The 15,099-nt window shown below is 33.2% G+C and overlaps 1 protein-coding gene across 1 annotated transcript; it reads left to right on the plus strand.

Annotated features, from left to right (window-relative positions):
* Positions 1 to 892: 892 nt before the first annotated feature.
* LOC117108737 lies at positions 893 to 15,069 on the plus strand. Its single transcript, XM_033250864.1, has 10 exons — positions 893 to 1,454; positions 3,730 to 5,581; positions 6,287 to 6,367; positions 6,897 to 7,105; positions 7,730 to 8,144; positions 9,345 to 9,550; positions 10,493 to 10,648; positions 11,730 to 11,952; positions 13,041 to 13,097; positions 14,110 to 15,069. Exons 2-10 carry the CDS (start codon positions 3,767 to 3,769, stop codon positions 14,605 to 14,607), a joined length of 3,660 nt encoding a protein of 1,219 aa, XP_033106755.1. The 5' UTR covers positions 893 to 1,454; positions 3,730 to 3,766; the 3' UTR covers positions 14,608 to 15,069.
* The last annotated feature ends 30 nt before the right edge of the window (positions 15,070 to 15,099 follow it).

The raw sequence follows: 15,099 nt of genomic DNA on the forward strand, positions 1-15,099 counted from the left end.
CCCCGAAGACCGAAACCGTGGAATGGCTATTACGTATTTTTAAAATTATATATTAAAACTGCATTTTACTATGTATTTTATAAACATCAGAATATGTATAAAACATGGAAATAAAACAAACAAGAAAATATAAACCTTGTGCTGCTCCCTGCTTGACCTCAAGAGTACCATGGGAATATAGTTTGTAGGAAATTAAATTCTAGCGGAACTATAGAATATGACTAGAATGAGTTATTTTGTCGGGCTTATGAATATAAAAGAAGCCTGAAATGGGCCATTAAAATGCACGGTGTTTAATTATAAATATATTGAAAATTTTATGTGGAAAATAAATATGAAAATACTATATATTTCCTTCATTTTCATTTATCATATAGGGCCTATCATTCAGTATGTTTATATCAAATATAAACATGATCAGAACATTCAAGTTAAATGGGAACGTAACAGACAAGAGAAAAAAAATGTATGAAAAACTAATTTATTGACTATATTTATTTCATAAATCTCCATTCAATTTATGCATTAATAAAATATGTATCGAAACAAACGTTAAAGAGAAACTTGTCTCAAAACCAAGTCGACTTTGTAGCATTTTCGTTGTTTCTGTAAAAAAAGAAAAATAACACCAATTAAGTGATACACGTAGGGGCCAAATATTAATAATCATAAACTGTAGGCCTAATATTATAGTACAGTAATACAAATAATTGTTAACTAATGTTTTATGTAAGTTTTTTGCTTATAAAAAATACTATACTGCTTATAGCTCCCTGTTCCAGTTTTGCGGTCGACCCGTCGGTGCGCCATATACCGCGACCGAAATGCATAACGAAAATAGCGCGACCGAAATGAAGGCGCGACCGAAATGATCGGATACCGTGTATCGCCGTGATCGCCTAGCAGGCCTAGGAAATGCAGTATCATCATGTGGGTTTGATAAAACACGTCGTCAAAAGCTAATACGAATCATTCTGTCACCGCAAAAAGACTTTGCAAGTGTGGGATGAAGCATATATTACTTTCCTCCACTCCACAGGAGAAACAATCATACCCTACGAGCAACAGAGTTACAAGTGAAGTGGCCAGGCCGACGCGGACCAATTTTCTCCAAGCGGGACCGGCTTCAGCGGCTAAAGTCAACCGATTTTTAGTAGTCCGGCGGACCGACTTTGGCGGCCAAAATTTTTTTGGCTCGGACCAATTTTGGCGTTACACTGCCATGGTTCCATTGGAAAATGTGTATTGGATGGTTATTGTTATGACGTCATTAGTCCTAACTTTTCGGGATTTTCCCGAAAATATTCCCAAATTTGATCATCAGTCATTTAGCTGCGCCTGCCTGATGATAAAACCAGGGAGTTGTTCTCCCTGATAAAACAAAGGAAAGGAGTTAAGACTGTGACGACTTTTAATATATACTAAAAGACAGTATCTCCGATATCAATAGATAGGTAGGCCTCCTAGAGCATAATTTATTACTACAAAACAAGGGTATAAAATCTAGCTAATAAGACGTTTTTTAATCAGTTCTAGTTATAGGCGTCCTGGACCATCACTGGATATAAATAACTGTCAAGGCTAATAGAAGACAGGCCTAGGCCCTAGTAGGAATTCGATCCAACTCGGCCACAAGTCAACTCGGCCACAGTCAACTCGGCCACAAGTTAACTCGGCCACAAGTCAACTCGGCCTCAAGTTAACTCGGCCACAAGTTATCTCGGCCACAAATCAACTCGGCCACAAGTCATTTACTGGTACTACATTGTACTAGTAAATTGTTATTATTATTGCTGTTATTATTGTTGTCATTGTTGTTATTATTATTGTTGTTTTTATTACCGTTAGTTTTAATATTATTAGTCTTAGCATTAACATTATATATTGTTCAAATTTTTGCTGATATTATTACATATATATATATAGTACATATATTTATAGTACCATATAAATAATAAATAATTTTCGATTTTTTATTATTATTATTCATATTATTATTATTATTATTATTATTTATTAGTCTTAGTATTATAATTTTAATAATAGTAATTTAAAAAGTTGTTATTATTGGCGTTTTATTATTATTTTTCTCATATTATATATTATTATTAATATTATTGTTGTTGTCACCTTTATTATCGATATTATTACCCTATTATTACTAAGTAGGCCTAGTATTATAAGTATCATTATTATTATTATTACTAATTAGTATTACTATTATTATAAAAATAAACATTATCTTTAATTTATTATTGTATTATTGCTATTATCACCTTCAATATCGTTATTATCACTAATTAGTTATTAAAATTGATATTCAAATATCGTTATTATTACCATACTAGTATTATTACTATTTGTTAAAATAAATATTACTATTAATGTTGTTGTTGTTATTATTACATTTATTATCGTCATAATGACTAATTAGTATGTAAATATTTCTAATTTATTGTCGTTTTATTTATTTAACGAACACATTAATAAATAACTCTTTTTAATTCATAGGCAATAGCATTCAAATCTCTTTTGGTAGTGTGGTGGTCCTGTTTTACTAAAACATACTGTGTACTTTATTTCAATCATATATTGAAGAAAAAGGATGCAAAAACTTAGATTTACATTAAATAACTTGTGACCGAGTTGACTTGTGGCCGAGTTGATTTGTGGCCGAGTTGACTTGTGGCCGAGTTGGCAGAAGCCGAAATTTTTGTGGCCGAGTTGATTTGTGGCCGAGTTGACTTGTGGCCGAGTTGACTTGTGGCCGAGTTGACTTGTGGCCGAGTTGACTGTGGCCGAGTTGACTTGTGGCCGAGTTGACCTGCACCCCCTAGTAGTACTTATGGCCTAGCCTAGGCCTTTTTAGTTGATTGAGAGAGTGTGTCTATTCTACTACTGGGATAAAGAAGAAGGCATAATAAGTCTATCTAGTCTGTCTAGGGGCCCAGATATAGGCTAGGCCAAGCTATCTTTTTTGTATTCTATTGTCTATAGACCCTTACTAAGGCCCTAGCTAGGCCCCATAAAAAAATGATTAGTTTATCACCTTATCAAAGAATAAAAACTGATAAGGGAGGGAGGTGTTTTTTTTTTTTTTTTGACTAATTCCGCCCCCATTTTACTCAAGTAAATCAATGGTTAGGGACACATAAAAAGTCAAAAGAATGGAATTAAATTTATATTTAAAAAAATATATTTTTGTTACCAGCCAGTAAACATATTTGCAAGAAATCTTGAGCTTTCCAAGTCAAAAAAGATTGAAAAATGACCGTTCGAAATAAAAATATATATGTTGCTTGAAAAAAAAAAAAAAAAAATCAGAATTTCCCCAAAATCAAAAGAATGGAATTAAATTTATATTTAAAAAAATATATTTTTGTTACCAGCCAGTAAACATATTTGCAAGAAATCTTGAGCTTTCCAAGTCAAAAAAGATTGAAAAACGACCGTTCGAAATAAAAATATATATGTTGCTTGAAAAAAAAAAAAAAAAAAATCAGAATTTCCCCAAAATTGACGAGGGAGGGGGTGATAAACTAATAATTTTTTTTATTGGGCCTAATAGCTAGGCCTCATTATATTGATAGATGGGGTATAATACTTATATAGCCAAGTCCACCTAAGGTTGGGAATGTAGACAGGCCTATTATATTCTATTTCTATATGCTAGCAAATTATTCAAATCGATTTCATTTTTTTTACTACAAATCATCAATCTTTTTTCAGAGTTGGCTACAATTGTTCCAAGTAAGAAGGTGACAAAATGGCAGAAGCATCTATAGACTTAAAACTAAGAAACAAGACCATTGCAATCTTGCAAAACATTCTTGTGGAAACCGGGCAAAACACAATTGTTCAACTGTATAGTAGATTTCGCAATTATACCTGTATCTTAGGACATGAAGTGCTTGAGATGTTTGGCTATAATGAAAAAGAACTTCAACAAAGCATTGCTCTGTTCCCCCAATATTTCACCATAAAAGGTAAACAAATAACATTAGGAATGCTGGTTAAAAACGATGTGAACATTGATACAGATACACAAACTTTTCTACAGAAGAGACAGGCACAGATTACAAGTGAGATGAAAGCCATTATTCTTTCAACTCCAAAGAAGTCCTTAAAACTAACAGAACTTTACGGCCGATATGTGCAAAACAAAAAAAACCGGGTACTGGGTACAAACTATGAGACTTTTCGCATTTCCATGAAGAACCATAAAGAATTCAAAATTAGCAATGAGAACAATATCTCGGTGGTCGGTGCCGATAATCCCAGCACAAAAACTAAGAAAATGGTTACAGAGGATAACAAGAAACCGGTTGTGATGCAGGTACAACAAAATTTGCAAGCTGAAGATAAACAAGTTGCTCTTGGTAAACATCAGATGATACTTCCTGACAGTTGCCAGCTAGTTCCAAAGGATGTGAACATTGATACAGATATAGAAACATTTGTGCAGAAGAGACAGGACTTGAAACAACAAGAAGAAAGAGAAGATGGTTATAAAAAACAGAATTTAAGTGAGTTAAAAGCAATTATTCTTTCAAGTCCAAAAAAGTCCCTCAAACTAACAGAACTTTACGACCGATACATGCAAATAAAAGACGAAAAGAAATTTGGACTGGGTACAAACTATGAAACATTTCGCATTTCCATGAAGAATATTCAAATATTCAAAATTAGCAACGCGGACAATGTCTCAGTGGTCGGTGCTGATAATCCCAATGCTGTAGTTACATCAACAACCAAGAAAGTGGTTGCAGGGGATAAAGAAAAACTGGTTGTGATGCAGGACCAACAAAATTTGCAAGCTCAGGATGAACTGGTGGCTGTCGGTAAACATCAGATGGTACTTTCTGAGAATGACCAGCTGTTTGCAGACAAACATGATACAGATATTCAAATGTATCTGCAGAAGGGACAAGAAGAAAGTGAACATGTTTATAAAAAACATGCTATAAGTGTAATAAAAAGCGCTATTCTTTCAAGTCCAAGTAATTCTGTAGACATAGAAGAACTATTTAACAGATACACGCAAATACAAAACAAAGGAAAATTTCGACTGGGTACAAATCTTGAAACATTTCATGTTTCATTGAAGAATCTTAAAGATTTCCATATTAGCAAAAACAAAAAAGTCTCATTGGTACCTATAGGTGCCAAACCAAGCATAGATGTCATACCAGATACGAAGAAAAATCAGGTTGAAGACCATAGAAAACAACAACCAGTTGTGATGGAAGCACAACAGCATCTGCTGGCTGATGAGCAGATGGCTCTCACTGAACGTGTCATGCCTTCACCTGATTGTGTCCAAGTAGTTGACAGTTCCACATCTAATGTAGTTGCAACTTTTCTAATGATGAACAAACGCACGTATGAACAGCCAATTATTGCTTTGCATGTAGAGGGCTTCAGCAAAATGAAAAAGTTTGTGATCACGGTACTGTCTATTGCATCATGGGACGGAGAAGTGTTCATCATTGAGTTCTCCCCAAAAGGAAGCAATAGCCATCTGCATGTTAATGAGAAGGAGAGTTTGAAGAGTCTACTTGAAGATAAAGACATTCTTAAGGTAAACACACACACACCTTTAAACACACCCAATTACATGCACCCTAGTAATGTATATGTCAACGCTGCAACATCCCTACATGAACAAATGTAAACCCCACACAACTGACTTAAGCCGGGCATTCTCTTTGTTGTACCGCGGTCATGATTACCAATGGCCCCTAAATTGAACTCCACTCCCTGTGAGCGCTGATGTGATACCATCTGCTGATTGTCGGTAGCAGTCTCATCGGATCATTAATAAAAATGATCCATTGCGCACGTGGCATTGCATTCATAGAACCACAGCTACTGACACAGTTTCTAGCACAATCATTGTAGGCTCTACCAAGTCCAACAGATGGCATGATGAAAATGGTAATACAATATGTGGGAGTGGAGTGGTTTCTCAGTGGTTAAGATGCTTGCATTGTGAATTAATGTTGCTGGGTTCAATTCCTGTCACAGCACTGGAATTTTTCTCACGGCTAAAAAAACAACTCCACTCGCTAAGCCTCATAAAGGGGCTTAGTTTATGAAGCATCATTCTTATCAAGTGGCGAGTGTACTTGCTGTTGGATGTGAGGGGGAAAAAAAACATTGACTTGATCTGGTGTGTGGTGGTGGTGGTAGAATTAGCATTATTCAGGGCTGCGACTAGAACACGTCTGCCATGACCCCCAATACCAGAAATTGTAGTTCTGAACAACATGTTTTTAATCTTCAGGTTTGTCATGATAGTCAGACGCTATCTCAAGGACTACTGGAGCAGTTTGAAATACAAATTAAGTATGTCTTTGACACTAAGGTAATACATTTTTTTTGACTTAAATGATTTTTTAAACTAGTAAATGAAACTTTTATAACTCTAAAAATGGCTTTCAACTTCAAATGGAAAGATAGATGTTTGAGGTTCATATGAGATATTGCAAAACTCAAAACAAAAGTTTGTTTTTGAAATTTCAGGTTTTTAAAATGTCATAGTGTTTTGTTTTCATTTGCGATTCTTTTTTTCTCTCTTTCATCATTGTTAAAATGTGTGCTTTTGTATAATCCCTGAGCACAAATTTCCGTTTTTTTATATATAAAGAAAAACCAAGAAACTGACTTTGTAATACTTTGATAGGTGATTGTTGTATATATAAGAGAACGGCAATAGGAAAATAGTGAAAACAGAGTACATTTTGCATTAAATCTTCAAAACCTATTATTATACATAACATATTCCCTCCACAAACACCACTACCAGCTTCTCACCCAATCCCTGATGAATTTTACTATAGAAGTACTGATGATTGATTGATTGATCTGCTACTGAATATTTAATTTTTCAACAGATTTGTTACCAGATCATCAACGACAAGCAAGTCAACCACCCTCAATCGATAAGTTTTAATGAGCTTTGCCAATATATGAATGTGACCCTTATTGAAAAGCCAAATGTTAAGAAACTTTGGCAAGGCCATCCTTTAACTGCAGAGGTCATTCATTACTTAACATACAATGTTACTGCATTGGTACCATCCATTTATAGCACAATGCTTCAGTAAGTGCATAGTGATAGTTACGTTTTTACTTTTTGAAAGTCCAGCACCCATTAATTTTGATCAGATCCTGATTCCTGCCGATACATTAAATGTACAAATATTAAAGTATTTTAAATATTTTCATTCAATATTAATGACAGAAGAGCTCAAATGAAGTCAATATTCTGTTTTATTTACACATTTTTTAATTGTAATGCATTGTCCATATCTGGGGCTGTTTGCACCACTTGTGTTGTTATGGCCAATGTTGCTGATGCATCCCCTGATTTAAGGCAAATATATAAAGAAAACAATTAGTGAGATTCTGCTAAAAACAATATTATTTTGGCACATTTTCTCATATCATCATCATAAACTGAATATTAATAATGGAGATAAAAAAATAAATGAATAGTTTTTTTTTATTATTTATTTTATTTTTATATTTTAACCCATCAGACTGTCCTCAATACTGTATTAGTAATCAAGCACTTTGGTTTAAGTGCCCAGCATTCCTTTATGTTATTAAACAAATAAACTATTTTTTTATATCATCTCTTAAATTCTAATGTTTATTTGATGTGTGCTTTGTTGTATTTTGGATGTTAAGAGTACCCAATGAAGTTTTTGCTTTCTCCTTTCAGACTTCTTGGATCAGAAAAATTACCTCGTTTTAGCCAAGCTTGCCTTGACGCTCTCAAAAACAAGCCCACAAATGATGGTAGCGATCTGTGTGAAACGAAACAACTTACCATTGCTCCAATATCTGGTGTACTTGCTGAGGCCCTGACTAATGGATATGCAAATGAGCTACATGCAAATACAGATACAGGTGCTTCTGTAATTGCCCCAGGGCATGTTGTGAATGTAGCTGCTAGGTTTTCAAAAATTCAACTGGAGCCACCTCAATTCAAGCAATGCCCTAGCCGACAAATGTCACAACCGATTCCACTTAGCAAACGTGCCAAAGTCTCTCCAATGCCACAGTCAGTGACAAATACCAGATTGCTTCAGTTTGATGAAAACATCAATGCATATTTCATACCTTTACATAGTGCGGTAAGACATTTGCTATTACCCCTTCACTCCTTATTCATTATTGATGGTTATTGGTTTAATACTGTCATGATTTTAATCCAGAGGGCTCCATAACTTAAATATATTTTCCAATTGTGATGGCAGCTTCTACATGAAGTTTCTGTATGCTTACCTACCATTAATTTTTTTTTTTCATATTACATATTGTGCAGTTAAATTCATAATTGTGATTTTCTTTGTATGTGCTTGCTAGAATTTCATGTATTATCATCATCATCATCATCATCATCACCACCTCCTACCCAATTATCATCATTGTTTTCATCATCATCGTTAGTATTCTGAATAGAAAATTAAACAAATATTATTATTATTATTATAATTATTCATAAATGATATCTATTTTCACAGATTAAAGCAATAATGTTATGCTTAAAAATTGTAATCTTCATATAACCTACTGTACCATCTCATGTTCATATGTGGCAGAGCCTAGCCAAAGGAGGGATAAATCGAAATTTTCAAAATTGAGTTTTGTACATATGATATTATGAAACTAGACATTATTATCTTCAAAATGCAAAAAAAAATCACTTTGATATGATAGTTTATGGCGAAGTTATGGGCAATCAAAGTTAGGATACTTGGTAAGTGTATTTTGAGAAAACTGGCTTTGAAAATCAGATTTATGTCTGTATGCTAGGACAAGCACTCTTAAATACCATTTTTAGAGCATTTATCGATTATAAATCAGAGAAAAGTAAACGTAGGATGAAAGTTAAAAGTTTAATATGTATGTTTTCAAGATAAAAAAAAAAACTAAAAAAATGACCAATTTCACGTTTGTGCATTTATTGGAAAACTGCCTGTGCGACTTATCCCTCCTTTGGCTTGGCTCTGCCACATATAGGGTAGTATATTAATATTAATTAACATCAGTAGGTTATGTGCACTTTGACTATATACCATTGTCATAGTGCCACTCATTGCATTCTGCAGTGTATATTGGTAGGGTTAGGTAAAGGTAGGAAATAACATGTGACTTGCAGCTTTAACTAAACTGAAATGCGCCCAGGATGTCGCATCAGCTGCCAGGAGGCGCACTTTCGTCTGTCCACAACAAGTTGGATCAGTATGTGGTGCCATGAAAATCCTTGTTGTTTGATTGATTGATTGATTGATTGATTGAAACAAAACCTTGTTTACTTCTTATTTTTGTAGACATATCAGTCTGTTAATCCAACAAGCATTACTCAGGAAATGATTGACAGTGTTGATGAGAAGAACAAAAGAGATATGCAACGATTCTTAGAAGTTTTTCCAGAGGAAATTCAGGAGGCTCTACAGAGTTTTCATCAGCAGGACCTGTATCCACTAGAATTTCTTGTTGAAGTTGTCTTGGATATTGGACGAAAGCCACATGCAAGGTAGGTCATGTAGAAATTAACAACCACTGCAATTGTTCCCTATATTGAATCTTTGCATCTCTAAAGCTGTGTTTTATAGATATTTTTTGTTAATGTCTTTATCTGAATCCTAATAAAAATATGATTTATATAGCGCCTTTCCAAAATGACTAAGGTGCTTCACTAAAACCACCTGATATAAAAAAGTCTTACGAAAACAGAATGATCATTATAATATTTACAAATAATTAAATAACAATACAATAGGTAATTGATATTATTAACAGATATAAAAATACAATAAGATTAATTTACAAAACCTTACAAAAATATGATTATCTTAAAGTTACAATTAATTCAGCATTATTTTAAAATTATTATTAACAATTCGATAAAAAACAAGATTATTAATATTATTGAATCATTATTGTTATTTTTATTATTATTATTATTATTATTATTATTGTTATTACAGGTATTATTATTAGTATTATTATTATGTTACTAAAACCTGGCTTAAAAATAACTTAGACAATGGAAGAATTAGAGAACAATTAAAAAAACGACGTTATGTGGAAAATCACAAAAGATATTCCCCTTAAGTCCAATTTAGTGAAATTATTATTATTGCTGCTGCTGCCGCCGCCGCTGCTTATTGTTTATTCTTTTTATTTACAGGAAAATTTATATTATTATTATTATTTTCATTAATTGTTTATCGTTTTTATTTATTGTTATTATGTTATTATTAATTTTATTATTTTTGTTGCTGTTAGTGATTGAGATTTTAATTATATTTTTGATTCATGTAGATATTACCAGGCTGGCACAGGAAAATTTATATTATTATTATTATTATTAATTGTTTATTGTTTTTATTTATTGTTATTATGTTATTATTAATTTTATTATTTTTGTTGCTGTTAGTGATTGAGATTTTAATTATATTTTTGATTCATGTAGATATTACCAGCCTGGCACAGGAAAATGTATAGTCAAAGATTTAATGGACACTGCTCTCAGTTCTCAGCAAGTTGAAGAAATATTTTCTGGCAATAATTTTACTGAGTTCACATCAGATCGGCGTGCAGGTATAGAGGGCACACTTCATCGTGTCAGGTAACTATACCCAATCATTAGTGTTGAACTGAATATTTTTCAGTGTTTAGTAGGTGTAATTTACATTTTGGCTAATAATATACAAATTCATTACTTTATATCTTATCTTTAATACCTAATCTGGTGCATTATGAATACCTAAGCTTGTATTAAACTGTAGAGGGCTTATGATTGTAAGAAAGTAAAAAAAAACTTGAAATATTTTGAAACATGTTATACAAGTTCCTGTATTTATTTATTTATTTATTTTATGATAACAATGATGAATAATAATAATAATGTTATTTATTTTGATTATTATAATTACAGTATTATTATTATATTAATTTGTTGTAAATTATTGCTTTTATTATTGATTTTGTTATTTTTGTTATCATTATTTTTTTATTGTTATTATTTTTGTTAATGTTATTGGAATCCATGTAGTAATCTGTCTTAATGCAGAGTTTCAGATAGAGAAAAAATGGAGGCATGACCTTCAGTGGTCGAATGTCAAAATTCTCAATTTTCTCTTTAAATCAACCTCCCATCTTGTGGTGCCTGTTTTCGTAGTGCTGGTTCTGCCCCTAAGGATTGTAGCTGTATAAAAGTAAATGGTTAGTGGCAGAAATTTTAAAGGTGTGTGAGGGATAACATTGTTTAACTCTAAATAATAAGAGTGGAATTTCAGGATGGGCAAGGGGTAATGAATGTGAGTAGAGGACCTTGAAATTAGCTTTAGACTGGATGGAAAACTTCATGGATAGGTGACTCCGCCCACTATAACTAACATAATGGTCAACTTATAGAGCGCATATTGTAGAGACTTCTATGTGCTTAACATTATTATCACCAGTTATTGGATCAAGCACACATGGAACACATACTCAGATCCCTTGGGAGAATTTCATAATGTTGCAGTTGTATTCATATTTGTGTTTAAACCTACCAGGTACCCACTTTTACTCCTGGGTGGAGAGAGACAACCATAGGTAAAGTGCCTTGCCCAAGGACACAAGCGAAATGCACTGTGAGCGAGCAAACCTAGCAGAACCGCAACTGCTGCACCAAAAACCAACTACTCTTAATTTTATCTTCTCAGCAACATCTGTAATAGACAGTTGAAACCAATCGGACTGACTGCACGGGTTGGCCGTGCCATCTATGGCTGCTTGGATATGATCTTTGATATTGTGGCTAGTGGTAAATCTGTACTCATTCTCGGGGTCCCAGGTGTTGGTAAGACCACTGTCTTGAGGGAATTTGCTCGGGTCCTCAGTGACATCCTCGAGCAAAGAGTGATGATTGTGGACACATCAAATGAAGTTAGTGTAACAATTTACTGTACAGTACTTTTATGTTGTCTTTGAAGTTTTAAGTTATGTAGCAATGTATAAACTCCATTTCTTGTCTGATTTTAAGTCAATGGGTTACTCTCTCAATCAAATATTAAGACTTAAATATGATATATTTAATAGTTTATATTTCCCAGGTCTGAGGTGTAGTTTATGGCATTCTTCAATCAATCAATTAATCAATCAATCAATCAATCACTCCTTTTATTGCAACTAAAATGGAAAACATTAGTTGAATTATACAAAAAACTATGAATAAAAAGAAACATCAAAACAATAACTCAAAGGTTAATATAAATACATACAAAAAATGTCAAAACGGGAAATAAAAAACATTAATTTACAGATTAACAACATAAATAATCATTAATTTGGAATGATATACTGTTTCGAGGTGTGCCTGCCTCAGGAATATATCATATGAGTGATGTTTTTTCCTACCTGTGTTTGTTTCTGTGATGTGTTTATCAGTACGTTCCTAAAAACTTGTGAAAAAAATTCGCAAGTGATTTGTGTATGAATTGAACCCACAACTCCCAGATTACTAGCCTGGTGTCATAACCACTAGACCACTGAGCTTGTGCTTAGTGGCTAGTGTTGAATACGATCCCCATCTAGCGTTTTTTTCTCAAGTATTTGGGAACGTATTGAGTATTCAGTACGTTAACATGTCAGGTAGGGCAAAACATTACTCCAGTGATACACTGTATTTCAACTATACTGTATTATATAGCATTGTGTTTATTATTTGAAGATTTGAATTTTTTTTAAATAAATTTTTATATTTTATTTATTAAGAGGTAGTAGAATTACAAATAATTTTGTGGGAATAATATGGTCTACCTAACTACCATTTTATTCAAAAATTTAAGAATTCCAGGGAATTTTGGTATTTTACGAGTATAAGAACTTAGAGTTATTCCTCTGTGAGAGAATTTCTGTGTCTCTGGGAATTCACTGTTTAGTTTTCTGCACATATTATGTATTTTTGGTAACATTTGATTTCAAAGTTATTATCATTGTCAAATTATTTTTTTTGTTTATCTTTGATTTTATAGATTGGGGGAGATGGAGACACCCTTCATGAATCATTAGGAAGTGCAAGACGACTTCAGGTAATTCCATAAAATCTCAGACATATTTAATAATATTGAAATTACATTTTGTATTAAATTTAGTCATTTTATATTTTGATATTTAAATTTAAATTATTTACACTTTCCTGCACTCCCATAATATGTCTCCTTCCAATTAAACACTTCTCCATTTAAGACACCTCCAAATAAGAACCACTTATCTGTGGTCCCAAATAACAAGTGTCTTTTATATTTATTATTCTAATTAGAGATGAAAGCTGCTAAAGACCATGAAAACCCAGTCCCAAAAGTGGTCTTTAATTGGAGGGAAACCTCTATTAATTATTGATAATAATAATAATAATAGTAATAATAATAATAATAATAATAATAATAATAATAATAATAATAATAATAATAATAATTGTCAACTTATATAGCACATATTGTAGACTAACGTCTATGCGCTTTACATTATTACACCCGGTCACTGGATCAAGCACATAGAACAACACTCATGCCCCATAATGTTGCAGCTGTAATCAGCGTATGGTTGTGTTTGAACCTATCAGGTACCCACTTGTACTCCTGGGTGGCGAGAGACAACCACCATAGATAAAGTGCCTTGGCCAAGGACACAAGCGACTTGCACAGCGAGCGTTTCAAACCCCCTACCTTAAGGTTGGAGTCCAAGCCACAACCAATGTGCCAACCACTTCTATTAACAAACCTTTCATAGCTCTCTCAACATATGAAAAACAGAAACTTTGAAAATATGGTTTAACTTTTGATGATAGTCTGTTTCTATATACAATAAACATGTTGATTTGTTTAATATATTTTACTAAATTTATTTATTTAAATTGTGTTTCTGTCAAAGCATTCATCAAATTCATAATGATGATAATGATGTAATGTAAAGGCTTGGCACTATTAACCAGCATTACTGTTTATTTATTTGTAATTATTGTTACTGATTTCTGTACTTTAACGAAATTGTTATTGATCTTGCTGTTTTTATCTCTATTTCTGTTGATTGTTATTATTTTAGGTACATCCTAGAAGTGAACAATACAAATTTATGATAGAAGCTGTACAGAATCATAATCCAGAAGTGATTATCATCGATGAAATTGGCACAATCCAAGAAGCGCAAGCAGCGCAAAGTATTGCCGAACGTGGTGTACAACTAATCGCAACTGCACATGGTCAAACCTGTGAGGATATTCACCGCAATCCATCCTTGCGTCCGATCGCTGGCAGTGCTCATAGTGTAATTCTAAGCAAAGAGGAGGTTATCTCACGTAAGTCGACGACTAAAACGATGCTTGAGCGCCAGCGTGACCCTTCATTTGATGTACTTATTGAACTACGAGAGCGAGATCGCTGGCTTATCCATCACAATCTCTCTGACTCTATCGATGCCCATCTGCGAGGTGGTAGTCCACAGGTTGAAGTGAGAGAACGCATTCAAATGACTGCTGAGGATGGCTCCATTTTCCAACAGGTCCGAGTATCTCTTTGCACATTGAATGCAGCCATGGCGTGATTTTTCAAGATGCAGTAGTGGTGTTAGCATTTCACGGACAGTCCACCATTCCTCAACAGCTGATGGGCCAGTCCAGTATCTGCCCACCATGGCTAAGGCTGAGGAGAAAAAAAGTGTTTGCCACGTCTAGATGCCTGAAAGTGGCTCACTGTCTGTGGCTTTAATAAATGATTCTAATTAATATTTTCCCCACCAGATCTATCACAACTCTCTGATGGGTGAACCATGTGTTAACTTGGGCTAGCCTAGCTGTGACACCCCTGCATAAACCTCCATGTTAAATTAAAGACTACCAGTAATTAAATTAAAACTTCATTATATAATAAAAGAAATCTACAATAAACAGTATATATTTTAAAATATTATATTTAAACATAGTACAGTATATAAATAATAATACTGTATAACTATAATAATTATATAACTTAGGCCATAATGACAGTACTGGTAATGGATAAGCTGAAAAATTAATATTAAAGATATGTATAATAT

This window comes from Anneissia japonica, unplaced genomic scaffold (genome assembly GCF_011630105.1).
Source record: "Anneissia japonica isolate Jap-2015-1 unplaced genomic scaffold, ASM1163010v1 scaffold128_len593404_cov183, whole genome shotgun sequence".
Taxonomy (NCBI): Eukaryota; Metazoa; Echinodermata; class Crinoidea; order Comatulida; family Comatulidae; genus Anneissia; species Anneissia japonica.

Excerpts from the sequence above, each read along its gene's own strand:
- LOC117108737 (XM_033250864.1), top strand. The coding sequence starts at position 3,767 with ATGGCAGAAGCATCTATAGACTTAAAACTAAGAAACAAGACCATTGCA. Across the intron at positions 9,551-10,492 it reads GGACGAAAGCCACATGCAAG|ATATTACCAGCCTGGCACAG; the intron begins GTAGGTCATGTA and ends TGATTCATGTAG. Across the intron at positions 13,098-14,109 it reads GAAGTGCAAGACGACTTCAG|GTACATCCTAGAAGTGAACA; the intron begins GTAATTCCATAA and ends TTATTATTTTAG.